Source organism: Boleophthalmus pectinirostris, unplaced genomic scaffold (assembly GCF_026225935.1).
Source record: "Boleophthalmus pectinirostris isolate CB_2022bp ecotype Guang Dong unplaced genomic scaffold, ASM2622593v1 HiC_scaffold_16, whole genome shotgun sequence".
Lineage (NCBI taxonomy): Eukaryota > Metazoa > Chordata > Actinopteri > Gobiiformes > Gobiidae > Boleophthalmus > Boleophthalmus pectinirostris.
In genome coordinates, this window is record NW_026571095.1 from 23,788,353 (window position 1) to 23,816,012 (window position 27,660).

The 27,660-nt window shown below is 38.9% G+C and overlaps 1 protein-coding gene across 2 annotated transcripts in view; it reads right to left on the reverse strand.

Annotated features, from left to right (window-relative positions):
* Positions 1–27,660, reverse strand: part of LOC110164091 (protein tyrosine phosphatase receptor type F) — a 288,692-nt gene that overhangs the window by 130,853 nt on the left and 130,179 nt on the right. For both annotated transcript variants that reach the window (XM_020929120.2, XM_020929118.2), the window contains exons 5-6: positions 22,603–22,791; positions 14,443–14,553 (exon numbers count right to left, since the gene is read on the reverse strand). In XM_020929120.2, coding sequence (XP_020784779.1) covers positions 14,443–14,553; positions 22,603–22,791 — 300 coding nt within the window. The remainder of the gene's footprint in view (positions 1–14,442; positions 14,554–22,602; positions 22,792–27,660) is intronic.

A 27,660-nucleotide genomic window follows, 5' to 3' on the forward strand; every position in this document is an offset into this window, starting at 1 on the left:
GGAAAAAAAAGTTACAAATGTTTGAAAACGTATTCGGTATTGAGATTAGTTCGTCTGTGAGTATCAAAGCAAGAAACCACAGCAATTGGAAGAAAACTTTCAAATTATAAATCAATAAAAATACATAAACAATATATTTTCTTCATTTCTTCACACCACAAAGTTGAAAATAAAATGCACGAAGTTTCCAAAACATAGACTTAAACTGGAATATTTCAAAACTACACAAAATGTGGAAAAATATTTAAAAAAAATTAAAATACTTAGGTGGGTAGCTCTTAGTTGCATTTACTTGAATCACTTTTTAAAGAAATTGTACTTTTCAGAGTACTTTTCTAGCAGTACACTTTAAACTCCTACTTGAGATATTTTTTTTTAATGAAGAATACTACAAAAGCTTTATGTTGACAATATGAAAAAATTTGAACATTTGTGTTTCTTGCACTGGTCCTTCAGATATGATTTAGTTTTTTTCAAATCTGCATCCTTCAGATTACAGTTACAGTTATTTGAGTGGTATTTTTCCCACATACTTTTTTCCTGGACTGTTACTTTGTACTTCAGCTTGAGTAACATTATGTTGAAGTTGAAGTACTCTACACCCACCTCTGTTGACTTGAACTCAAACATTGTAAATAAATGCAGTCTGGATGCTACAGAATGGCACAAAGGGCATAATGGGCCTGTCACGAGAATAGCTGTGGGAATTCAGATGCACAGTGTTAAAGGGGGATTCTAGCCCGGAGCCCACAATAGTAAAACGCATTAGAAGTAGCCTGGTTTTTCTGGAGACTGTCTCTGTCTGTCTTTTGTCCAAGTGTCAAACGATGGAGGGACTTGCGTCATGGAGGGACCCTGTGGTGATGGCATTGTGGGCTTTCTTCTCACTCGCTGCTTGTACTTTGCCTCCTCCTCCCTCCTCTCCCTCTCTCTACTCCTTTCTCCTCCCTCTCCTTTGACCTTCCTGCCTCTCTCTCTCTCTCTCTCTACTTCTCTCTCTTTCCCTTTACTTCTCTCTCCCCTCTCCACCCTTCTCTGTCTCGCTACCCCTCTCATTGGACAATCTCTCTCTCACCTCTCTCCACTTCTCTTCTCTCCTCTTTCTTCTCTCTCCCCTCTCCTCCTTTGTTTCTCTCTCCTCTCTCTATCCCTTCTCCTCTTCATGCTCTTCCTTTTCTCTCTCCTCCTCTCTCTACCCTTCTCAACTCTTCCTTCTCTCTCCCCTCTCCTCCTCCTTTTCTCTTCCACCTTCTCTCCCCTCTTTTTCCTTTCCCTCTTTCCTTCTCTCTCCCCTTTCCTCTTCCTTGTCTCTCTACCCTTCTCTCGTCTTCCTTTACTCTCCAATCTCCTCCTCCTTTTCTCTCTCTTCCTTCTCTGTCCCCTCTCCTCCTCCTTTTCTCTCTCTCCTTCTCTCTCCCTTCTCTCTGTCACTACCCCTTCCCTTGGACAATCTCTCTCTACCCTTCTCTTCTCCCCCTTTCCCCACTTTTTAGACACTCTTTCACTCTCTCTTTCACTTTCTCTCTAGCCTTTTCTCTGTCCTCTCTCTTCTTTCTATCTTGTGTCCCTCTCTTCCTCTCACGCCTTCTCTGTCTCTCATTTTCACTTTCTCATCCCCCGCTCTCTTCCGTTGGACCCACTCTCAACCCTTCTTACACTCTTTTTCTCCCTCTCTCTCTGTCTGTCTATCCTTCCCCCCCTCCCTCTCTCTACTCGTTTCTTTCTCTCACTCTCTCCCTCCGCCCTCCTCTCTTTGCGCTGGCGATGTTGTGATTTATGCAGATAGGCTGACATTAAAAAGGCGTTCCCATGGCGAGCAGACGGGGCCGTGGACGTCGCCAGGGACAAGGCAAACACGGATGAGGCAGAGGATTCATACCACACTGCAAACCCGGGGCCCAGAGCAAACAGCATTTACATACCACCAGGCTGCTGTCTTAATGAAGATATACAAAAAGGACGCCATATTTGTTGACACACTATCTGGCATTTCTGGCTCTAACCTCAAGCTAATTAGCATGTAAAATAAAAGACGCCCTGACTCCTCTGACCATCGTTATGAAAAGACAGCATGTACGGAAGAAATTATAATCAAGGGTTCGCCTATTTTTAAAATGTTTTTTTTTTTTTTCTCTTCCTTGCACATACATAACTTAGTGCAAAAGTAAATTATACAATATTGCATTGTGGTGTAGCATATAGAGGCAGGTAGGATAGTAAAAAAAAAAAAAATAAGGAGTACTAACTCGGTAGTAACTATGAACTGTGATTAAGCGTACAGAGGAAGGCTGAGTATTGCAAACACTATATATCATACGGACTACTACTACTAGCACTACGAAAACTATTAGTTACTGCTACAACTACTACAACCATAACTCCTCCACATACAATGACAACTACTAAAACTACTACTACCAGCACTACTAAAACTATTACAATTACTGCTACAACTACTACTACTACTGCTACTGCTATTAAAACTACAATTACTACTACAACTACAACTCCTCCAACTATAACTACTACTACTAAAACTACTATTAAAACTACAATTACCACTACAACTCCTCCAACTACAAGTATTACCTCTAAAACTACTACTACTAGCACTTCTAAGACTATAACAATTACAGCTACAACTACTACTACTCGTGCTACTACTATTAAAACTACAATTACCACTACAACTACAACTCCTCCAACTACAAAAACTACTAAAACTACTACTACTAACACTAGTAAAAGTATTACAGTCACTGCTACAACTACTACTACTAGTGCTACTACTATTAAAACTACAATTACAACTACAACTCTTCCGACTACAGCTACAACAACTAAAACTCCTACTAGCACTACTGAAACTATAACAATTACAGCTACAACTACTACTAAAACTACAATTACTACTACAACTACAATTCCTCCAACTACAACTACTAGCGCTACTAAAACTATAACAATTAAAGCTACAACAACTACTACTAGTACTACTAGTACTACTAAAACTACAATTATTACTACAACTCCTCCAACTATAAACACTACTACTAAAACTACTACTATTAAAAATACAATTAACACTACAACTACTACCACTACAACAACTAAAACTACTACTACTAGCTATACTGCAACTATAACAATTACAGCTACTACAACTACTACAACTACTACAAGTACTACAACTACTACAACTACTACATCTACTACATCTACTACTACATCTACTACTACTACTACTAAAACCACTACAACCACTACAACCACAACAACCACTACTATGACTGCCTGAGTATTAGTGAGTATCCTAACATAATAGAGCACTATTAAGTAGCCTATATTTGTGCTACTTCCACCACTTAAGCAGCCTGCATTATATTCCTTTGTGTGGGCCAATTATAGCCATCTTAGTCCTGCTGGAGCATGGATTCAAAACAGTCCGTGGGGTAAGTATCCCAGCTTCTATCTCCCTAATGCGCTGCAACATCTCTGCGTCTCCGTATAAGAAAACCGCCTTGACTGTAATTGGACTTTTGCACTGGTCTGTGTGCAAATGGATTTTCAAATGTGAGCCTCTCCTCCACCGCTGTCCCTCTCTTCTTTCCCTTCCCCAATCCTGCCTCTCCCAACCAGATCTAATTTGAACCGGAACGTGGTTACAGCCATGCTTGTTATTCCTCTCATTATGTGGTGAGATGGAAAAACACAAAAGCACCTTTTCAGATTCTAGTCAGGGAGAAGACTGGTCCAGCGCAGTATAGCTAGAAGGGCTGGAGTCTGCACCGGCGTTCTTTTTCTACTCCCAAATTTATGCCAAAATAATTGAGAGCCTTTTCTAAATCAATACAATCACCTAGCTTTAAACTTCTCAGCTCGATATCATAAAAGTATTAACAGCTGAAACCTTTGATTCATGCATTTTTAAGCTTCTCTTGTTGCCTGTTGTAATTTCCCCAGATACATCAGAGCGAGTAAAGCCAGGAAATCGAACTGAGCTGAGCATTTTGACAAAAGTAAACAGAGCCAAAGTAAATGACCAGTGGCAGTTTATAATTCGTTACTCACTTCACCTTTCTCGGGCTGTAATTGATTGGTGCACTGGTTCTGAAATCTCATCAAACTTTAAGAATAACTAGATCCTATAAGCAAAAAAACCTGACATATACAAAAAAAAAAAAAAAAATCCTATATTTTCGTCAACTAAAACTATGACTAAAAGCAATATTTTCGTCAAATTATAAAAGGTAAAGATAAATGAATGAGAGGGACAAGAGATTAGATTTTAGTTCCACTTTTCAATTCCAGAGCCCCAAACCGGACCATTAAAAATCCAATGTGCATATCCAATGAAACAATTAAAAATTTAAATTTAAATTTAAAATTGTTTGGTTGATAAACGAGTTTTAGGCAAATTAATTAGCATGGTATTTTCCTAGATTAAAATTGACTAAAGGTAAACAAGGACTATTTGACTACAACTAAATTAAAACTTCTTGTCAAAATTAACACTGAACAACATATTTACACTTTACAATTTCAAACAAATAATGTTTAACCAATAGTGGGCGCAATGTTGTGGCTGCACAGACTTTAGGATAACCAAGGAGAGAAATGTAGTTAGCAGAAGAATACCAGTAAAATAAAAATTGGACAAATCTATAATTCAGATTAATACAGATTATAAAAGATGTTTTTTTACTTTGTAGTGGTGAGCAGGAAGATACCAGTCTGGGAACAGTGAGGGGAGGCCATTCTCAAGCAGAGCATGTAGGAGCGGAGCACAGATATAGGGAGGATCATAAGCCTGAACACTGGGGAGACCCGATAAAGAAGGAACTTGGACCAATTTTCTTCCCTTTCAAAATGGCTGAACATCTTATTCCAAAAAGAAAATCATGTCTGAAAAATGTGGCTCTCATTTTTGTGTTAGTGGCCACCCATATCAGAGGCATTACACCCATGAATGCAGTGATTTTAAAGGTTTTTTAAGCTGAATATGGGACGGATTTAGTCTGGATAGATCTGGTTTGGTCCTGTTTCGTGCTGTTCTAGTCGTTTTGGTACTGTTCTAGTCCTGTTTTAGTCCTGTTCTAGTCCTGGTTTGGCACGATTCTAGTTCTGGTTTGGCACTGTTCTAGTCTTGTTTTGGTCCTGTTCGAGTCCTAGTTTTGCACTGTTTTAGTTCTGGTTTGGCACTGTTTTAGTCCTGGTTGGGTCCTGTTCTAGTCCTGGTTTAGTACTAGTCTAGACCTGATTTGGCACTGTTCTAGTCCTGGTTTAGTACTGGTCTAGACCTGGTTTGGCACTGTTCTAGTTCTGGTTTAGTACTAGTCTAGACCTGCTTTGGCACTGTTCTAGTCCTGGTTTAGTATTGGTCTAGACCTGGTTTGGCACTGTTCTAGTCCTGGCTGGGTCCTGTTCTAGTCCTGGTTTAGTACTGGTCTAGACCTGGTTTGGCACTGTTCTAGTCTTGGTTGGGTATTGTTCTAGTCCTGGTTTGGCACTGTTCTAGTCCTGGTTTGGCATTGTTCTAGTCCTGGTTTGGCACTGTTCTAGTCCTGGTTTAATACTGGTCTAGATCTAGTGTGATAGTTGTGTTCTGGGTTAAAGGTGCACTATGTAGTTTTTCTGGTAAGTGTCCAGAATTATTTTTCCCTGGAATGTACCACAGTATGGCATTAAACTTGCTTATTATTTAACTACAGGTGTTTTACATTCTACTGTAAACGGACCTGTAATTTGGCTTAGTGTGTGTCTCCATGGAAACAGACAAGTTTATTATTATACTGTGAAATCCTCCACCTACAAAGTTACACAGAGCAGCTTTAAGTCCCAATTCAGATAATCTAGTTTGGTAGTTTGGAGGGCAGACTTTTATATACTGTTATTATAATTAGCTTTTGATATATTATTGCCCATATGCATTATCAATTGTTCTTGTGCCCTCAATTACAATGTTTTTTGCAAAGGTTTAGAAAAAGAAGTCAAATCTCTGTTCTCCATCTTGCCTCACAATATAAAACCCGGAGAAATTATACTTTTGAAATCTGTTAATTCTCCCAGCTCAGTATTGTTGTGAGAAGAAGAGAAATGGCCTAATGTAAGTCCCATTAGTTTCCAAGCGTCTGTTATTCCTTCATGACTCCATAGACAACAGCAGTGCTAAGAGCAGTCAGTCAATGGGGCCTGTGTATATTGAACACTTAATGTTGTGAATAATTCATGGCTTGCGGTTAAGTTTGGAGAGGTGCAGTGGAACAAAATGACTAGAGGGTAGGTAATTGTTATCGATTCTCCCTTGAAGCCTCACTCGTGTTGAGAGCAGCTTGGAGAGAAGGGCTCCAGGACTCTATCAAAACCACAAAATAAGCCATGTCTCCTCTTTGCCTGCCCCACTGCTGGATATCTATAAATTTAACTGCCCTGACAAAGCGCCCAAGGATAGCAGAATCTGTTCAGTCCATCAATAAGGGAGCAAACTGGCACCAAGTCAGCAGGCTCCTGGGCTTCCTGGCAGTAACGCGGGGCAACCATGATGTTTGATCATCTCCTCTGTCAGAGCACTGCCAGCCCATTCTTAAATATTCTGTAGGTCAGCGCTTTACTACTATAGCGCTCAGCAAGAGAGGAGCTCATTCACTAAATCTTGGCTCTTCTAGACACTGGCTGTAAATTTAAGTACAAGGTTGCACATAACAATTCAGATTTAAGGGCAGATTGGCTCAGATAAATTACCAACTTGGGTTTAAAGATTTTTCTAAAGGAGTTTGCCTTCGGTTTCTAATGAGAGTTTTGTGGTTTAAGTAGAGCTTTTTACATTTTGATTCTATGGTCCTATATTACGCAAAATGAGGTTTAATTCATGTTACTCCTTCATCAAAAACCTACCTGGAGCTGTGTTCTGTTTCATTCACATATTTAAGATAAGATGCCACATTATTAGGCTGCTCTCTTCCATTGTCATGAAGCGGAAGTTTTCAACCTAATGACCCCCTTTTACCTTTGCTTTAGTAGAGATTGGCAATTCTAGGGCTGAAATCATCCAAATGATTCTAGCAAAAGTGTATGGAGTTTCAAAGCTTTTTGTATTACCAAATGACATCACAAGGTGGATCAGAGTGTGTTCTGTTTGAGACACAACTGCAATATGTTTTTGATGAAGAAAATTTTAACAGATCAGAAAAAAATGTAATAGGGGCCCTTTAAATATGGAATCGTGATCTAAACCTGTGATGAGATACTATTCTGATATCATCCGTCATATATCATGATTCAGAACTTCTCTACAGCTGTCTGGACAAAAACAAACTTTTTTCCTACGCACTCCAACTGGTCAGCCTCCTTCATGCTCTGAGTGGAAGTGTGAACCCTCAGAAGAAGCAGATAGATTTAGTCGAACCTTAATGGCATATATAAATACTGCATAAATTGTGATAAAATTGAAATCTTTGCTCTAAAATTTTTTAGTTAAGGTTTTGGCCTTCTCCTAGTATAAGTAATTATCATATTTGTGCATTCAAAAGATTATTTATTCCCCTTTGTACTCTCTATGCAGCTTGTTTGGAATATTATGGAATATCATAGCTATTTAGGTGTAGATTTTGGAGAATTATTCAACTGTGGAAGACACTACAATACCCGTCAGGATGAAGTCTGACAAACAGGTGTCTATCAAACCTGTCAGTCTTTCTCTGTTGTGTGGGCAGAGGCTGTTTTCAGTGGTAAAACCTGCTCTAATCCTTGAAGAAGAGCTTTGCCTCCTCTGACACCCTCAGTGGGGAGTTGGAACGGTACTGCTTAAGTACTGACCAGCTCCACCTGAATATCACAGTAATCTAACACAAAAGGTACATGGGAAATTATAAGGGCGCACACTGATCAGGCATAATGTAGTGACAATTACGTGTAACTCTAATGTTTGTCCTGCCTTTAGTGGCCTGTGCAATTTCAATTAGTGGGTGGCATCACAAAAGACTGACCTGGTTACGGTGAAAACAACTCTGCAGGGGCGGAGCTTAAAGTGTGGTCACCCGTTAGACCAATCACGTCTTTCCTTATAACCCCAGATTTGAAATGAAGTAGTGAGCTCATGTGTTTATGTGTTTAGTCCTGCTTTAAATCCTCGCTGAACCTATTGTAGGAGCGCAAAATTTCCCCTGCCACTAACATGAATGAAGAGATAATCTTCGTAAGTAACTATATTATGCCTGATAAGTGCACGGGTTCAGGTAAAGGTAGTTTACGGCCACTACAGGCGTGGTAGGAAGGAATTTAACGAAACACAACAAAGGTCTATTAATAAAGCTTCCTAAACAAACTAGGGGATAAATCTTTGCGTTGGGCTGGTTCAAACAGGCGGGGAGTGGCAGTGAAAAGCATGCACTCACTACCAAAGGGTTCATGCAAAAGTACAGGTTGACCACTACAAGGGCAAACTGGTATCAAGGGTACGGGGCTATCAAAGGTTTCAAGGGAGGGAGTTTCGACGGCACTGATAAAGAACCGGGGGAGTATTTTATACACCTAAAAAATTGCTATGAACATTTCTGGGGAAGGGATTAAAAGTGAAATAGACAAACCTTCGCGCTGATCTGTTTGTGGATGGAGTGATTAGATGATGGTGAGCGATGGAGGGAGAGGACAGTGAAAAATGATTTATACATAGACACAAGAGGTTAAGTGAAATGAGGCAAACAGATGCGTCAGTGTAGCGTGTCAAGAAGGGAAACTTGCACATGTCATTTGAATAACTTTTATAATCAAGGGTTATATGCAGAGAATGCCAAAATATAAATACCATGATGCCATTAATACTATAAATTATACAGTAACTATAGCTCTGGAATGAGTCATTGGTTTTATTCACAGTATATTTATTGCTTTCTCTAACAGTACGACCTTACAGGACTTTATTTATACAACTAATGTTAATACTAGTGTTGTACAAGTTGGATCAAAGACCAAAATTGACAAAAGACCAGAGCTAGACATAGATATTCAGAAAAATGTTGGCAGGTGAGAGGTCTTTAAGAAAACATTAAAACACAGCTGGTTCATGGTTCAAGTGACAGCTGGTTCATGGTTTTATGAGTCAAAACTGAGCTATTGACACAGTAATAGTAACTGATGAAAGGTGCATTGTGTAACTTTTCTGGTGGAGCGTCCGTCGTTTTCTCCATGGAGATGTTATTGCTTTGTCTGGGATGATTCATAGAATGGTTTTAAACCTTTCTGTGTTCTTCGAGACCAAACCAGACCAAGTTACAGGTCCGATCTGTGGAGAGGCAACCCCACTCACAGTCAAATGCTTGTTTTTCTACGTATTTTTGAGCTATAAAACCTGTAATTACACATCTGTAATTGAATAAATGTAAGTGTAGAGATGTTTAGTGTCATACCATGGAATAATAAGTAGGTGACAGACCCTCCACCAGAAAAGTTACTCAATGCACTTTTAAGTAAAATGTCTAAAACCATGTAATAATGAGTTATCTACGCTCTCTAGGGGTGTGGTACTTTCCAGTTTTTTGGTACCAGTCCTTCTGTAGAGCTACCTGGACAGTATTTTAGTGTATTATCTAGAATGAACAAATTTAGAATATTGACAGTGCTCTGCTAGGATCCAAAAGGCATCAAAATCAGTCAAAGCACGTATTCTTTTTTTGCTTCTGGTGCACTACATTAACGTTTTTATTCAGTTCTAGCACCTTTAAACAGCACCCGCCCTACACAGAAGTCTTTAAAACGTAAACTGTTTGATTAAACCCAGCTACAGCAATGCACAGACTTGGCTTCCCCTCTTGACACTCACGCAGACAGAGACATACAAAGAACAGCATGAAGATATATTTGGATAACAGCAAAGCCCCTCTGCGGCTGCGTCTGTATCCCGGGTGACGCATAGACATGTCAGTGGGAAATATGAAGGAGTGGCAGCCGACAAGAGCTGACATCTCTGCACCCGAGTGGAGGGATACGAGCTTGACAAATGAGGGGTATTGCACAATCACACACACAATCACACGGGCGCACACACACAAGTGGGACAATCGTCATTCTGTCCACGTCTGATGTAGTCGTCCCTCCGGTGCAGAGTGACCTCCGGCAAACAGGTACCAGCCGCCACCTGCGCACCTCCGAAACTCGCTTGCACACGGGCTTTTAATGGATGGGAAGAGGGGGGATGTATAAAGAGGATGTGCAGACTGAAAGGTGAAAGCAAAGGGATTCACAGAGCAAGAGAGAGAGGGAGAAACAGACAGCCAAAGACAGAGACAGATAGAGAAAGAAATGGACAGAGAGGGAGAGACAGAGAGTTTGGATACCCGCCTATACCACCCACAATAAAAGAAAACAAAAGAAAGAAAGACAGAGATTGACAGAAACACAGAAAAAGAGAGTGAGAGAGACACAGAGTACGAAACAGAGAGGTTGTGGGAGTTTGGACGCCCACCCAAACCACCTACAATAAAAAGTTTGCCCCGCCCGTTTAGCAAGGCAGGAACATGGCGCGGAAATGTCAAGACAAAGGTGGTGACAGCGCGCCGGTAGCATATTTGTGTAGCTGCAGACAGGAATTGGATCAGGTGGCAATAGTGTAAGTGAAAAAACAAACAAGGCCCTGCACATAACAAGCACAGAGAATGGTGCTCTGACAAGAGGAGGGCCACAACACAAGCGCTTATGAAAGCCCCTCTATAAGTCACCTTGACTATGGAGCACGGGCATGCTGAGGCATGTTTTATAGGCATGTTTTATATATTGTATAAAGAAAATGTTCTTTTAATCTTTACATGAAATAAATCGAAAGGGTTAATTAAACATGATAATCAATTAGGAAAAATGTTGGTTTCACGTTTGAATAGCACAATTATCAGATTGAGTTCTTAGCACAGTTCTTACTCTGGGGCCATAAATCCAAAACCTAATCTAGATTGTTGTTTGTGGATGGATTTAGCAGCTCCTTTAAGCCCCTGATCTCCTCTCAGGAGTATCACAAACACATAACTGGAGGAGAAAAAATAGGCAGGCGTGTCAGAGGCCACTTGAGTTGAGTCCCACATGTTTAAAAGCCAATCAGGCAGTGGTGATAGCACAGCCCCAGGTCTCAGCGCCTCCTCACTGCAGCCGGAACACAGCCAGACTAAAAACATGGCTGGGGCCTTTTGTTCTCAGTTGCAGCCGAGCAGACTTTTAAAAGGTTACGCTTGGCTTGATTTCTATCTGTGAGCGGTGTGGTGGTCTGGTGCAGCTCGGGTGGAGGGGCCGGTGGGTTGACAGCTTCCTGGGTGGTGTTACACAGTGGCTGGGCCTGAGGGGCCCTGCTGGCGCGGCGCCACACACCACTGTAATTACCTGTGAGGGAAAGGCCTCTCTACCTGTGTCTGTGCGGTGACAGACAGCTGCTGATTAATAGATGAGACTCCTCACACGGCTGTGACGGAGCTGTGCTCTTTTAACATGAGCTTTAAACCTCATGGTGGGTCCAATATGTCTGCACCCAATCCTTTTCAACAGAGCCACCTTAAATCATCATAAAAGTATTCTTATGATTTTATATGTGTTGTAACATATCACTGTGTTTCACGGAGACCACACAGGAGCAGACAAATGACTTCATTAAAGCTCAGTGTTACCATAGAAACAACTGTTGTTTCTTTGACAAACTTCAGTCAGAGCCGTCTCTAAGCCAATCTGCTGCGGTACATATTTGGTTTTTCAAGCCCACAAAAACACATATTTTTCTTTTATTTGTTTTATATCTTACAAGGCTTATTTATTTCAACCTCTATTATTCCATGACAGGCAGCAGCTCATGATAATTCATGTAGAAAAGACAAAATGAGCTAAGACTGGCCTAATAGTATTTTATAACATTGTTTTCAAAGATGTTTAATTTCCTGAAACAGCTCTATTCAATGTTCCCCATCTCCGGGCCTCATATGGCTCTTATTTACCAGTTCAACAATCATTAATTTGAGTTTGGTCTGAGCCGCCTGGAGCCTGCGATGTTTAATCTGTAAACTTGATCCATTGCAGATAATTTCAACTGGGCCTTTCTAATGCACAAAGAGTTTGTGGCAAAACATTTTTTTCTTGGACACTGAAAATAATGAAGACATTTATACACTATGTTCTGGAGCACAAGAAAAGATCATAGCTTAATCTTCATATTCACTTTTTTAATGGTGCAAACTCTAGGGCATTAGTTTAAGAGGGTGTTGACATACTAAAATAATTATTAATACTTTTACTGCTGTCTATTATTTCACAGAGGAGGTCCCTAGTCATTTGTATGGTTATTTTGGGGGTCAAACATTTGTGAATCCCTGATCTAATAGGTTAGATTTTTTTCTTATACTTTGTTAATGTGACAAACAGACAGATTTACTTTTTGACTTATTTTTTTGGACAAATATATTGACCTGGATAATCATAATTATCTTGTCAGGAAAAGTAACTAATGCAAATTCATAAAGCTAGCCAACAAAATATTAAACTGTAACTAAAGCTCTGCAGACGCTTTCAGCACATCTGAACATGACACCTGAGTGGAGCTATTTCATTCTGCTACCTTCCTCACTCTTGGGGCTATTCATCTCGGGACATGGTGGTTTTTCTGTAGCTCTGACCCAGCCTGCTCCGGGATGGGTGCTACACTGCCCTTGGCCTGCATTAGTCTGCTCACCGAGACAGCACAACAAAACAAATCCCACAAGTCTGCTATGCCTTTCAGCAAGTTTGGCCAGAGGATAATGGAGCTTTTGATACAGCGGAATATAGAAAAAAATAAATAAATAAAGATGGATTTTCATACACGCAGAGGAAATGGTTTTCAAGGCAGCTGTTGCACACCACACCTGCTCGAATCACCATGGTTAGTCATTGGTGCTGGAAAGACGCCACGGCCGGGCTAATGGGTGAGAGAATTAGTTAGTGTACAGACAAAAGGAGAGAAACAGTAAAAGTGGGTGAGGACATCTGAAAATTGCACAATCCCTATTCATGCTCATGCCGTCAATGCGCGGCTAGGTGGAGCAAGGTATGCTGGGATTTATTAGTGTAAGGTCACCGAGCGGTTAATGGAACAAGATGTCAATCAAGAGCTATTGGCGCACACGCACATAGCCCCGAGAAGATCATCCATCATTTCAAAACAAGTGGAATTAGCAGAATTTGTCGGTAGTGAAGACAATGTACAGTGAAAACACATGTTAGGAGGAGGGTAAAAAGGAAGAAGGCTTCCGGCACTTTTTGTAATTGCAAAACTGCTTGCTTTTCAAGAGGAATTCACAATATTTCAGGTTATTTAAGGTTGACATTTGTTTGATAAAGATTGGTAACAATTATTCAAGTTTTAGGATAGTTCTAGTTCAGGATCTAGAGGCTGCCTGTCAATATTTTGGGGTTGACTGCAATTCCGTCTCTTCCCCAGTTGCAAGTCTTGTGGATTATGTCTGTACTGTGTTTTTTGTTGCATGTGCTGATGTTGCAGAGGGGTGTCTTTTTTTTCTCCTTATGTACTGGTTCTAGATAGTTAGTGTCCTAAATTCCAGACAGTTAGTTGTAAAAAAAGATAGCTATGTCAGATTCCAGATAGATAGTACTAAATAGTAGGGGGACGGGGGGTGGAATGAAATGTGTGATGTGTTTTTAATCACTGTAAAGCGCTTTGTGTTGCATTTTTTTGTATGAAAAGCGCTCCATAAATAAAGTTTGATTTGATTTGAAGTTTAAAAATATAATAATTGTTAAAGATCCTGTATGACACAACGTTAAGTCTTATTACAATTTTGTTACTGCCTTAAAAACATACCTGGAGTTGTGTTTTGTTTCATTCACATGTTAGAGTAAATCTTTATTATTACTCTATCTACATCTGCAAAGCTCAAAACACTCTGTTCCACCTTGCAGCCTCTTGAAATTTGTAGTTAAAGTTAACAGCTACATTTTACTTTTTCTGAAACCATCCAAAATGATTCTAATGAAATGTATAGAGTTTAAACACCCAATGGAGCACTTCCTGTATTGTCACATGAAATCACAAGGTGGAACAAGTGTTTTCCATTTTGAGAAGAACCTAAATATGTAGGGTTTGTATGTTAAATGTGTGAATGAAACAAAATACAACTCCGGGTATGTTTTTGATGATATTATAACATGAGAAAATAGTCTAAAATGGGCCTTTTAAAGAGTACAGTGGTTTTGATTTATTAGCATGCCAACACTGAACTTGTATTACCACATAGAAATTGCATAGTCAGTTTAATTCAGCGTAAACAATCAAGGTTAGCTTTTACGTTTTGGCCAACACACTGCAGGTGAATGCTGAGTTTGAAAATATTTACTGAAAACCAAAGTGCAGAAAGCCTGAAGGATAGCTTGTGAACGCTTACACAGCAGAAAGATGAACCCATATTGCGAGTGAGACTTTACCTCGTACGTAGAGATTGGCAGGTGCAGAGTAGCGGGTCCCGGCGCTGTTCATGGCCACACACTCGTACTTCCCTTGGTCGGACTCCTCGCTGTTCTCAATTTGTAGGGCTCCTGCATGAGGGAATAGCGCAATTAGCGGTGGAGAAAGATGGCACGAGAGCAAAAATGTAATAAATAAATATAATACGCGGCATGTGTGAAGTGACTTGCACGAGTGGTCCACTGGTTCATGCGTAATTAAATGACTTGGACACGGAGCCAGGTTTGTGGGAATATGCTTACAGCGACAGAAGGATTCAGATGATTTGGCAAGTTTGACAGAAAATGCTAACATTTGCCAATTTCTGCTATTCTTAAAAGAGACCGTGACTGCTGGGTCAATTAATTAGCCTATCTCAAAAATATGTCTCGAGTACTAGTTAAAGATGCACTGTGGAACTTTTCTGGAGTGGTCCGCCACATGCTGGTCTCTATGGAAACGTTTTTTGCTTTGCCAGGAATGTTCCGAAGTATAGCTATTCTATTATTACTACACAGGGAAAAATGCATTCTTATTGTGAGTGGATTTGCCTCTGCACAGATCAACGGGTGGAAAGTAGCAAAGTAAAAGTACTGTACTTAAGTATACATTTTAGTTATCTGTACTTTACTTACTACTTGAGTAGATTTTTAAGTGGGTACTTTTTAACAAAAAATGTATATAAATAAATGTTTTATATATATTTAAAAAACTGATCTAAACAGCTATTTATGTGTTATTTTTCTTACTCCAACAGTATATTAAACGAAACCTTAAAATACCGTAGTAGCCAAAAACTGTATTCAAGTAAGAATATTACACTGTAAACCCGAACGGTCAAAGTAATTAAAAAGATTAAGTTGTGTATACTCAAAGTTTTAGAAATAGTCCTACTAACTTAATTATATCAAGTTGCTGTAACATGTACTTCTTTTTGAGTAATTTTAACTTTGCTACATTTGAAAGCAGGTATCTCTATTTTTTATCATGTTTATAGTCTGAGTAAACAGAAATATACAATATTTGCTCTAGTATCTGTAGTTTTACTTAAATAACAAAAGTGAGTTTTTCCACCACTGCACAGGTTTGACATGTAACTTGACGGATGGAACAAAAAGTATGAGAAATACAAGGCAAAAGCAATACCGTCTCCATGAAGACAAGCGGGTGGGGGACCCTTCACCAGAAACGTTACATCGTGCACTTTGAAAATTGACTTCTTATGAATATATACATTGTGTGGTAAATATAAATACATGTGTGCATTTCAACCAGAAGAGACAGACACATTCAAATGAGGGAGGGATGAGTTTCTTGACAACATTTCAAGCAAGAGACAGACAGATTTGTTGGTGCATATTCTGTATCTCCTTTATAAAGAGAGGAGATAGATATGCTGAGGAGGCTGATGGTTTTGCAGCTGAATGAGAGAAGTTTTCACCACATAACTGTAGCAGGCCGATGGAGGGGAGAGTGAGGGCGTTTATATGAACAACTTTAGCGACAAAGTAAAGAGACGGCGATTGACAGGCAGGTAAAAACACCAGGAATTGCAGCCTCATTTTACGGTCCTTGAAAGTACACTACGCCATCCAATCTTTTAGTTACAATTTAGTTGCCAAAAAATCCTAAAAACAATATTAGTTATTTTGACATATTTTGACAGGGTTACAATGTGTCCGGAGGTAAAAAGTCCATGTGACGAATGGTTGTGCTCCAGTGCGTTGTGAGGTCATTACTGCGTTCCTTCATTACACACTATTTGACCATGACTCAATGCAGGCCTTGGGGAACAGCTCTTCAGACAGATGGCTCAGATTAGTATTCACATCTGAAGTAGCTGCAGTCATCAAACCCCAAATCTAACATGTTGTCTCAAACAAAGCATCGGAGCCCCGGCGGGATCAAGTCTGGGTGCGGCCATTTTGACATACTGCCTGCAATCGCTGCTATGTAATCACCGCTACTGAATCGTAGTTCGCGATGGGGGCTGGAAATAAACTCACCTGCAAGAGCGGCTCTAAAAATACACGCCTTTAAACTTTGACATTTCAGCGTATGCGTAAGTGACAAGCGATGATAACAGTCAAAACAGTTCTTCGAAACAGCATGGTGCTTGCATGAAAGACAGCCAGCTACCAAGCAGTTTGAGAATGACACAAATAATAAAGTTGTAATATAGTTTAACATTTCATGGGGTATGAGATGAATACAACAAACAGGTTCATCACCAACCAAAAGGGGGCACTGTGGGGACTGTTACACAATACACATTACTAGTAAAGAGTGAAGTAAATATTTTGCAAATTGGATTCTTGTGAGCTTTTAGGCATGTTGGAATGTCATTACTTCAACAAAAACATATGTGGAGTTGTGTTTTGTTTCATTCATACATGTCTGTTTATCTGTTTCTAAAGTTAATAATGCTCTGTTCCACCTTCTGATGTCATGAAGTTGTAGATTTTAAGTTAACAGCTACTTTTTACCTTCAGTAAAGATTGACAATTCCAAATTATTCTAGTGAAGGTGTATGGAGTTCAGAGGTGGGACCGAGTCATTGTTTTGCAAGTCTCAAGTCTTTGACCTCAAGTCCAAGTCAAGTCCCAAGTTAAACACAGGCAAGTCCAAGTCGAGTCTCGAGTCACTGGCCCATAAGTCAAGTCCAAGTCGTCTGCTTTGAGCTTCAAGTCATTTCAAGTCTTTAAACCAAAGTACAAATATAGCTTAGATTTTTTGCAATTTATATGATTTCTTAACGAAATGCAAATTTTTCCTTTTTAAATGTCTTGACAAGAGTGTGAATTATTACAGTCAGAATAGAATGAATTAAGATTTAAAAGTGCTAAATAACATGTTTTGTCATGTAGTCTGCACTAAAATGGAAGGATCCTGTTCCATGTGGTTCCCTCTGTTTTACTGTATAGTACTGGATATTATTGTATATTACTGTATAGAGTACTGTAGTATATTTGAGGATATCATATCACAGTACTTCAGTTACATCTAAAGTAACAAACAGAAGTGGGAGCGACATGTTCCAGTTTGTTCTTTTAAAATTCAGCACTGTATTTATCAACTGTAAAGAGAAAAGTGTTTTCTAAAAACATATATTTTTCAGGAGAAGCATTAAGTCTTCTCAAGTCACAGGCTTCAAGTCCGAGTCAAGTCCCAAGTCACTGACCTTCAAGTCCAAGTCAAGTCCTAAGTCTTTGTTTATTTTATTACGTCAAGTCTCAAGCCCTAATAATAGTGACTCAAGTCTGACTCAAGTCCAAGTCACAATGTGCAACACCCCACCTCTGATGTAGTTTAAAAACACAGTGGAGGACTTCCTGTTTGAGAGAAAACACAGCCTAAATATGCAGGGTTTGTGTGTTAAACATGTGTGAATGAAACAACACAACTCCAGGTCTGTTTGTGCTGAGGAAATAACATTATGATCTACAGTAGGTCAGAAAATAGCGTAAATATTGGCCCTTTAACCAGACAGGGCAATGACGCAAAAGACTTGGATGTTGACGCATAGCTTTCCTAACCAAGGGGCTTGCGCTGCGCTTGCTGAGCTCATCACTGTCTAAATGCTGCATACAAATGTGGGTGTCACCAATCTGTCAATCTGCCCATTTTCCCATGGGAGAACACAGCGTGCGCCACTAAAGCTCAAGTAAAAGGCGTACACAAGGTTACTCTTATGCGGCAGATGCAACGCTGAACTCTTTCAATTAGGCTGACTACTTTGGTGCAGGTGGATCCAAGGTCATGGAGAAGTTTTATGATACTGAAATTACATAAAGCCAACTGTGGAGGCTTTAAAGGAAAGGTACGCACATATACTAGTCTGAAACGAAGGTATGGGATATTAACTGCACAGTATTCGGTCTAAGAAAGATGCAGTGAAGTTAAACTGCAACTAACTTATTTTTGAGTAGTTTATGCAATATTTATTTATCATCAGTAGAAGGTTTGAGTGAGTTTAAAGACTTGTTAAACTGGAGTAGAAGACAGAATGCCAAATCTAGGACTATGATATGGCTATACTCAAGAATATTTTGGATATTTTTAGCCTTTTAAATCCTTTACTTTTCTGTTGTAACACTGTAAATGTCTTATTGTGGGACAAAAAAACACTTTTTTATTCATTTTAAGTCTATGCACATAATCAAACGTGGATTGCTTTTGCGTAAACATGCACATTAGGCAAAAATCCTCCAGTTTAGGTAGTTCTGACTAAGTTTAGCTTAAGTCCCACTGCTCCAGAAAGATTGCCCCAGCTTTATTGAAGAATGGGTCAAATACAGAGGGCACATTTCTCTATGAAGACACTAAACTGCACCATAATTTTAACCTTTAGTACAATTCAATATAATGCTATATGTATGAATTACCTAAAACTATAAATAGTTTTAGGTTTATAATTCACTAAACACTGATTTTTCTAATTACTACTGATTTTGATTCCACGATGACGATAAATAAATAAGAAAACACTCTTTATTTAGACAATAGAACATGATTATCAACATTATTTTCTTTTAAATCATGGATGTATACTAGTCTATGTGTTTTTTACTTGTTCTGATACAGTGCAATATCATTCTAAAGCTATTCAGGAAAGGTTCATTTCTGGCCTGTAAATGCCACTTCTTTAGTATCGCTACTTACTCAAATGAGTATCTTGTTTCTAGTATCAATTAGAATCAAATTTTCGATACTACCCTATTACAACCTTTGCACAGCCAAGCCTCAATAGTCCTTTCGTGGAATAATCAAAATACAGTAAAACAGACAGTGGCTCCCTCCGGCTCCAAATATATTCAGCAAGACCCAGACGTCCACTATTTACCACAATGTTGTTCAGTGGAAATCATGCTTTGACTCCAGGGAAAAAAGACACTGATTTCCATAAAATGAGGGTTGAAACTCCCACCTTAAGTATGTGGCCGTGGTACACTAAGGGCCACTGCTGCCTGGGCTGTATGCAAATGTGTCTGTTCCATTTAAACGCCCAGGCAGCGGTCCTCTGGCGGCTCGCTGGTCTTTAGTTTAAAATGCATCTCGCAGCCTCGCGGTGTTGAGAAGCCAGAGGAGAAGCTCAAGACGATGTTTGTTCTGGGTGAAATGTGTGCGCGTTTGTTTGTAGTTACTTTCCTTTCAAGCACAGACATTTTACAGGGTGACATTTGGAGATTAGCATTATGCATTACTGTTACTATATACACAGGCTACTAATCTGGGAAAAGTTTGAGACAGGCACTTTCACTTTATTTATATATCACCCTGTTTTATCATCAACATTTGGATATTGGTGCGTTGTAAGAAATTTAACTCAATAAGGCAGTGTTAAGATGGTCACATAATAAGGGTTTAAACTGTCAACTCAAAAGAAAGAGCAGCAGATTTTGGAGTGTGAGGATTTCATATGACAAATGCAGTTGATTGAATAATAAATTAGACTTGGAATAGATAATTATGCAGAGACGTTCCTCTTCGTCAACCCAGTATACAAAGAAAACTACAGTATTTTTGGAGACACATTTCATTTCACAGAACTGATGGACCCGAAAGTGACAACACACTTAACTACTCTGTGGAATAAGACTTGCAATTATTGTTTTATAATTGTTTGGTATTCTTGGAGTTGCATTTTGTGCAAATGTGGGTTGATAGGCCTGTCATGATAGTTACTATATCGACTAAAACAAGAATTGGGCATGAATATTTATTGTTGGTACTTTTTGTTTGTACTAGACAGGAATTCTTATTGTTATTTTTCTTTAGTGCAATTCTTTTTTAGAATGTTGCTTTAGAGTTATTGTTTTAGGTACATAAATTAGTTTTAAAGGTGTAACTTTTCGGTTGAGGGTCCATCGCCTTCTTGTTTCTATGGATATACCATTGCTCTGCTTCAAATGTTCCGCAATATGACATTAAACAGATTACCTTGCATTTATTTAATTACAAGTGGTTTTATTGCTCAAAAATACCAAGAGAAACAGGCATTCTGACTGCGTTCTCCACAGATCTGACCAGTAACCTGTCCTGGTTTGTTCTCCATGAAAATTGAAAGGTTTAATGCCATACTGTGTAACATTTCAGACAAAGCAATAACATTTCCATGAAGAAAAGCAGATGGAGGACCCTTTAATATAATCAATATTTTTTTCAGCAGTAAATCACACTTGTTAAATCGTGACAGGCCTATGGGTTGGTGAGCGTTTGTTTGTTAAGATACGACAGACATTTGGACAAAAACATCTGACTGAGGAGTGGACACGGGGAGGGGCTGGAGCGCGGATGAACCGAATGAGTGGACGGAATGTGGAGAGATGGAGCAGACGTGACATTTTCCAACACATCGTCCTTACCTCTAATTGGGGTACCACCTACAGGCGCCCGTCAATTCAATGCAAACAGGGTGGAGAGATTTGGTTAGTGATCCACTTGGGTAAACACATGGCTTCAGACTACAGGCTATAGAGCTGTGCTTCTCTAACTGAGGGGGAGTATGCAGGCTTGTTTTGGTGGTGCTAATTAGTCGGATAGACTTGTGCTTTAGTGCAAGACTAGTTATTGCATTGACCTGAATCAGTTTCTAGTTCTGGTCTAGGTTCAGGTCACAATAGTAATGGTTTAATCCTGGGTCAATCCTTATTTTGGTCCAATGGTACTTTAGCTGTAGTTTAGTCCATGTTTCGAGTAATTCTGTTTTGTCAAGTGTGTCCTGCTTCAGTCCGCGTTCATTCCTGGTTTAGTCCTGGTTGAATCCTAGTTTAGACCACGTTTTGTCTCAGGTTAGTCCTGTTAATTTAATCTTGTTTCAGTCCTGGTTTAATACAGGTTTTTTCCTTGTTTAGTCCAGGGAGTTAGTCCAGGGAGTTAATCTAGGGATTTAGTAGTGGTTTAGTCCTAGTTTCAGTCCTGGTTTAGTCCCTAAGTGTACAGTCCTGGTTTGCTTTTAGTACAAGCCCTTATGTAGCCTTGAGCATTTGGTGCACAGTAATTGTATAACAAGTCTGAGAATCACAGCTCTATGTTGACGCAGTAGAAGCAACTACAATGTAATACTTTAGTGCCATTTTACTGCAAGGACATATCAGCACATTTACTGTTGTCCGGCAAATCTAACAAAATCTGTACAATTTTTTTAAACATAGCATGGCAGTAGCTTAAACCTCTTCATCCTTGTATCATATCAGTTTTAAAAACAGCAGATCTTTTAATTCTAATTAAGCACAGAAAAACATCAAAGTCATGCACAGTTAACACAGTGACATTTTGCCAAACGTATTTAGGTCACGAAAGAGAAGGCAGAGTCTCTTTAATGACTAACGGATTTAAAATAAACCTAATACATGTGTTTAGACCTTTTAAGGAAAGTCAATTAACATGAATACAACTACGGCAGTATCATTTAGCACTTCTGCATGCTCTGATATGGCACCAGATGTCAAAAAAATATGCTCGTGAAACACTGTTGGTTTGAGGGCATTGCATATCAACACCTCGCCAGGCACAGCTTTGGTAAGTGTGAAAAAGTAATTAACGGCTTTTGCTAAAAACATGTAATACTTGTCTTGATTTTGCAGAGCTCGTTTGAATACAAAACTACAGTCTAGGAAAAATACAGTCTCCAAAGCTGGCAAAAAGAATCTACTTATCTTTCCTATATCATCCGGGTCAGGCTATGAGATGTGTATTTATCAAAACGACTAGCGCTGTGAAACAAAAAAGGGCTTCATTGATTTTTATTGTTATTTTTACCAGGATAAATCTCTGATAATGCATCACCGGTTGCCCTTTTGCTAACCTAGATGTGCGCTTTAAAGAATTTACGGTCAAAAAATATACTTTCGCAAGGTGGTGAACCCATGCGTCACTATCAAAGGTTGCAGAAGTTCGGATGTTGCCTCGCTTGTCAACGCTTCAATTGCTACCTATGCTACGGCTGCTACGCTAGCTAATAAAGGTGCCGGTGACAAGCTGTGGGGAGTGTTCACGATTCATTTTGATCAAAGACTAAACAAGGCAGACATGACAACAAAGTCCTATTTCTATTGACTTTTTTCAACACTGTGTCACAACTCGCGGCATAATATGACATAGCGGCGTGCAATTGGGAGCTTTTATGCACGTTTAATTACCTGAGCGGAGTTGTTTGATGCGTCCGAAGCTGCTGTTGATGTCTACGGGGAGCATGTCTTTGTACCAGGAGATCTCGGGGTCTGGGTTTCCACTGGCAGCGCACAGCATGGTGGCCGTCCGGGTCTTCTCCACCACTCGGAGCTGCGGGCCCATGTCGATGGTGGGGAAGCCGTGAGGTATCTGGTCCTCTGCAAGACAAAGCATTGACATTTTGAGTATAAAAAAAATAAATAAAAATATGACACTGAAATTAAAGATATTAGAAAAGTGGATATGGTAGTGTTGTCATGTGATTTTGATAGTTGGAATAGACCAGAAAAACTCTTTCTTTAGACAATACAATGTGATTTTCAACATTAAATCATAGTTATTTCTATTATATTTCTTTTCTTGGTGTAAACCCTAAGTCGTCCAGGTATGTTCCAGAGTAGTCCGTGGGTATATGTGATCTTATACTTGTTCTGACAGAGCTCAAGATCATTCTAAAGTTATTCAGGAAAGGTTTATTTCTGTGAATGTGACTTTTTTTGTATCGATACCTTCTCAAATGAGTATCTACTTTCAATACTAGTTTTAGTGTCGATTAGTATCCAATAGGAATGTAACAATAACTGAAATGTCGTGATATTGTATCGTCTAAAGTGTCACAATAATATTGTGGGCTGTTACAATATATCGAATTACAAGTTTGTTTGCTTAAATGCATGGTTTTATAGTAGCAGGAGCTTATGAACATCAGAAACTACATATCCCATGATTCATTTCAGTGCAGACAACATGAAGAGATATGTTTTTTACTTGAATTCTTGGGATTATGATGGAAATAATTCACACCAAAATCTTGTCAAGGTATTTTAAAACCAAAAAAATGTGTTTCATCTACAATTATATTAGCCTCTTCAAAATATCGTGATAATATCGTACCGTGAGATTTGGATATCGTTACATCCCTAATATTTGATTTTCGGTACTTCTGATAATCATTTAGTACAGTACAGCAGGAAATGGGTAGAGCAGAGAGAGACATTTAGCACATTTTTGGAGCTAGGACTACAAACTTCTTGTGCTGAGTTTTAAAAATATGTAAATCTGTGTATGGCTTTATTCTATACTTACTTAGATATAAAAAGTATTCATTTAACCTGGGGTGACAGTAGCACAGCTTGACTCACTGCTGTGACAACTCCAAACAGATGAGAAGAAAAAAAAAAAAAAAAAAAAAAAAATCAAGGAAACTTATTGTTCTACTAAAATGCACATGAAATAACACTGAATCTGCTCCCTTAAAAAAACCTGTATGGGGATTTGTAGACTTGAGTTTGTACAGAAAAGACAAAATGTGACCTGCTGCTGGTCAGTGGGCAAAGACAGAAAAATAACATTGTGTTCTCAAGTGCCATGAGGGCTTTCAATTGCCCTTTTCTGAAGTGCGTTTAAGCCAGCGGTGAGTCGGTGAGGGCTGAAGAAAGCACGAAATAGAGAAAAAATATGAAATCGGGTAGAGGAAAAGAGCAGCACAATAGAGGTGAACTGATGGCAAATGTTGTGAATGTTGTTTTGAAGATTTGCAAAACATGAGTGAGTCGTTAATAATAAAAATGCTGCAAAAAGTGGAATATGAAAGAAGAAAATAGGTGGTCAACTTCCAAAATAAAGGTGTAAACCAGGGGTGTCAAACTCATTTTGGTCCGGGGGCCGTATCCAACCTACTTTGATCCCAAAGGGGCCGGATCAGAAAACTCATGGCATATAAACCCCAAAAATAACAATAAGTTCAAATATTTGTGCAGAGAAACGCAAATCTATTACAGACATCTTTTTTAATTGATGAACTCTTTCTTATTATAATATTATAATATTTTAATATTATGAACAATCTGAAACTTTAAGAAAAATTCTATTTCAACACAATGTTTTAACATGAACTTGTGTGCAAATAGGAATAAGTCAATTTTTCTTGGAAAATCCTGTACTCGGCGTCCACTATTCTCATTTTGGACATTTTTCTGATGAGGGTGTCACGGTCAACAGTCAAAACGATCGTCCTTTAAGAGCGTTTGGAAAGAGACAAGTCTTCATTTGTGCTGCTCTGGTGGGAGGGGCCACGTACAGAGACGCTGGAGACGCTGCTAAGCTAAGCACCGCAGAAAATTACCAATATTTTAATAGAAAATATAATTAAAATATTTTAGTAGAAAATCACCCAAGGGCCACATTAAAGGTCTTGGGGGGCCGGATCTGGCCCCCGGGCCTTATGTTTGACACCTGTAGTGTAAAGTGATATGGCTGCAGTTTTGTAGGTCATTTAAACAAATTTTCACCTTTGCCTGATACCTAACCTCAACTAATACAGTTAAAGATGTTTTAATAAATATTTTGCTTGTAATATTGATGTAAAATCCCTCAGTCGTCCAGGTAGAATCCATGGTCAACATGACAAGTTATTTTGGTCAAATACGTTTCGACCAAAATAACCTTTGTCCACTTGACAAATTAAATTTCTCCTTTGCCTTGTCGTACACACTTGATATACACTAAAAATACAGACACCCATATTGCACAATATAATCAGTCTAATCGAAATTTTTCTTGATGCAGTTATCAAATAGTAAGTGCTGCAGTTATTTATGTAAAATTATGTCCTCTGCAACATCACATTCTGCATGTTAAAAACTCATAACACTGTAGTTTACCGCTACAAAAAAATGTTCTGAAATGCTTAGAATTCTTGCACTAGTTCATGTTTCAGTTTTCAAATCTTAAAATCTCAAATCTTAATGCTCTTGGATGACATGAACTGAATCTAGATTTGAAAAAAATAAAAAGTTAATCCAAACTGTGCAGCCGACAGGTCAAAAAACGTACAAATACAGTATGTCATAACCAAAATTTTGCTTTGCTTTTCAGATGGAGCTGATACAAATATCTACGAGATTGATTATCATAGTGGTGTTATTACCCCACATGAGGGTTTAGGGCTTAGAGAGGGGAAGCACAGTCACAATCTGCCTTTGGGCACCCATGCATAAACAGGCGCCTTAGGCTTAGCAAACTAAACAAACCTATTTGAATAATCCAACTCATCATGATGCAAGTACCACATATCCATGACAACCAGCATTCTCCAGGAAACACAATATGCAGATCTGAAGTAAACCGCAGCAAATTTATGCTGAAATCATGACATTTGACAGCCGTGTACACCACCAATGTAGTATTATTTTTATTATTATTATGCATTATTTTGTGTGCAGGTTTCGCATTTGAAAATCATATCATGTTATAAAACCTGTTGCCAGTAACACATCGTATCAAATATACTGTATTGTATCTCATGTGTCAGCAAAGCCCAGTCCCCATCTTAAAATGATAATGATAATCTTGTAAACATTTATTTGAATACTATTTCTATATACTCTAAAAAATCTATACATAATTCTCATAATAACCCCCACATTCCACCACATTCCTTTACATTCATTGTAGGTACTGTGGATGAAAGGTCTTGCCCAAGGACACAGAAGCAGCTTGCAATAGGTCACTGCTGCCCCACTGGTCTCTAGTATGTGGGCGACAGTCGGTAGTGCGTTTGTCCACTGATCCAAACGTTGGAGGTTTGAATCCCACTCTTGAAATAAACATCATTGGTTGAGCACGCAGATGACCCTTACGTTGGTCAGGTTAGCAGATGAATGCTGTTGCTGTGTCCTTGGGTTTGTGTACACTGTGAATGAACATGACTATGACTATGAATGTGTATGAATGGGTGAGTAGTTCCTTGATGTAAAGCGCTTTGAGTGCATTGAAGGTGGAAAAGCGCTATATAAAAATGTAACCATTTTCCATATTGCCAATCTAAGTACTAACAAGGCCCAACCCTGCTTGCCTTAAAATGGATGTCAATCTTGTAATTATTTATCTGAATACTATTTCAGTATAGTATAAAAATATATACATCATTTTCATAATAATGCAAACATTGCTGTACATTCATAGCAGGCAAGGTGCGCAGTGTCTTGACTAAGGATACACCACAGCTTACACTAGGTCACTGATGCCCCTCCTCTATGGCATCTGGTATTCCCAATGATCTCCCATCCAAGTACTAACCAGGCCCAACCCTGCTTATCTTAAAACTTATGATAATCTTGTAATTATTTATTAAAACACTACTTCAGTATACGATAAAAATATAGACACAATTTACATAATAATCCTCACATTCCACCACATTCTTTTACATTCATAGTAAGCAAGGTGGATGAAGTGTCTTGCCTAAGGACACACCAACAGCTTACACTAGGTCACTACTGCGCCACTGTGGCACCTGGTATTCCCAACGATCTCCTATCCAAGTACTAACCAGGCCCCACCCTATTTAGCTTCCAAGGTCAGTCATGATCGTGCATTGTCAAGGAGATACTGCCATCAGCGTGGTGTGTGGCAGTTCTCAATAACAATAACATTACTATACAGAATACATCAAGCAGGTTTGATGTGAATTTGTCTTTTTCTTGCAACCAGGATCTTGCTACAGAAGCCATTTGAAGTGTGCCCTTAGGTAACACTAGCAGGAGTCTTCAAAGCATTTCCATAAATAATTTGTTGCCGACATGACACAGCTATGCTCCAGAAGCCTATACCAGGGCCCCATAATAAATCTCAATTTAACCAGTGGACAATGTTATTAAAAAGGAAACACAAAGGGGCCAGAGAAATCCCTTTTCTAAGACCTGTAATCTCTTTTATCTCTTTGCTCATAGAGATGTGTCCTCAGGGCCTACAATGTTAAGATGAAATACTTACAACCATTCTCAGGAGTTAAACTGCAGTAAGATTAAAGGCAGATGAAGAAATAATGTATAAATTAGAATTGCTTGAATGTAAATTGTGTTAAAAGAGGTCTTGAAATAAGTCATAGTATTTTTATTTTTTTTATTTTAATAGGCCTATAGTTGACCGTGAGAATGTGATGGTTATGAGTTGAACATTGTAACTAGGGTTATGTTATCATTATGAGACTTTATGTTTACTTCATATATATACAAAACACAATA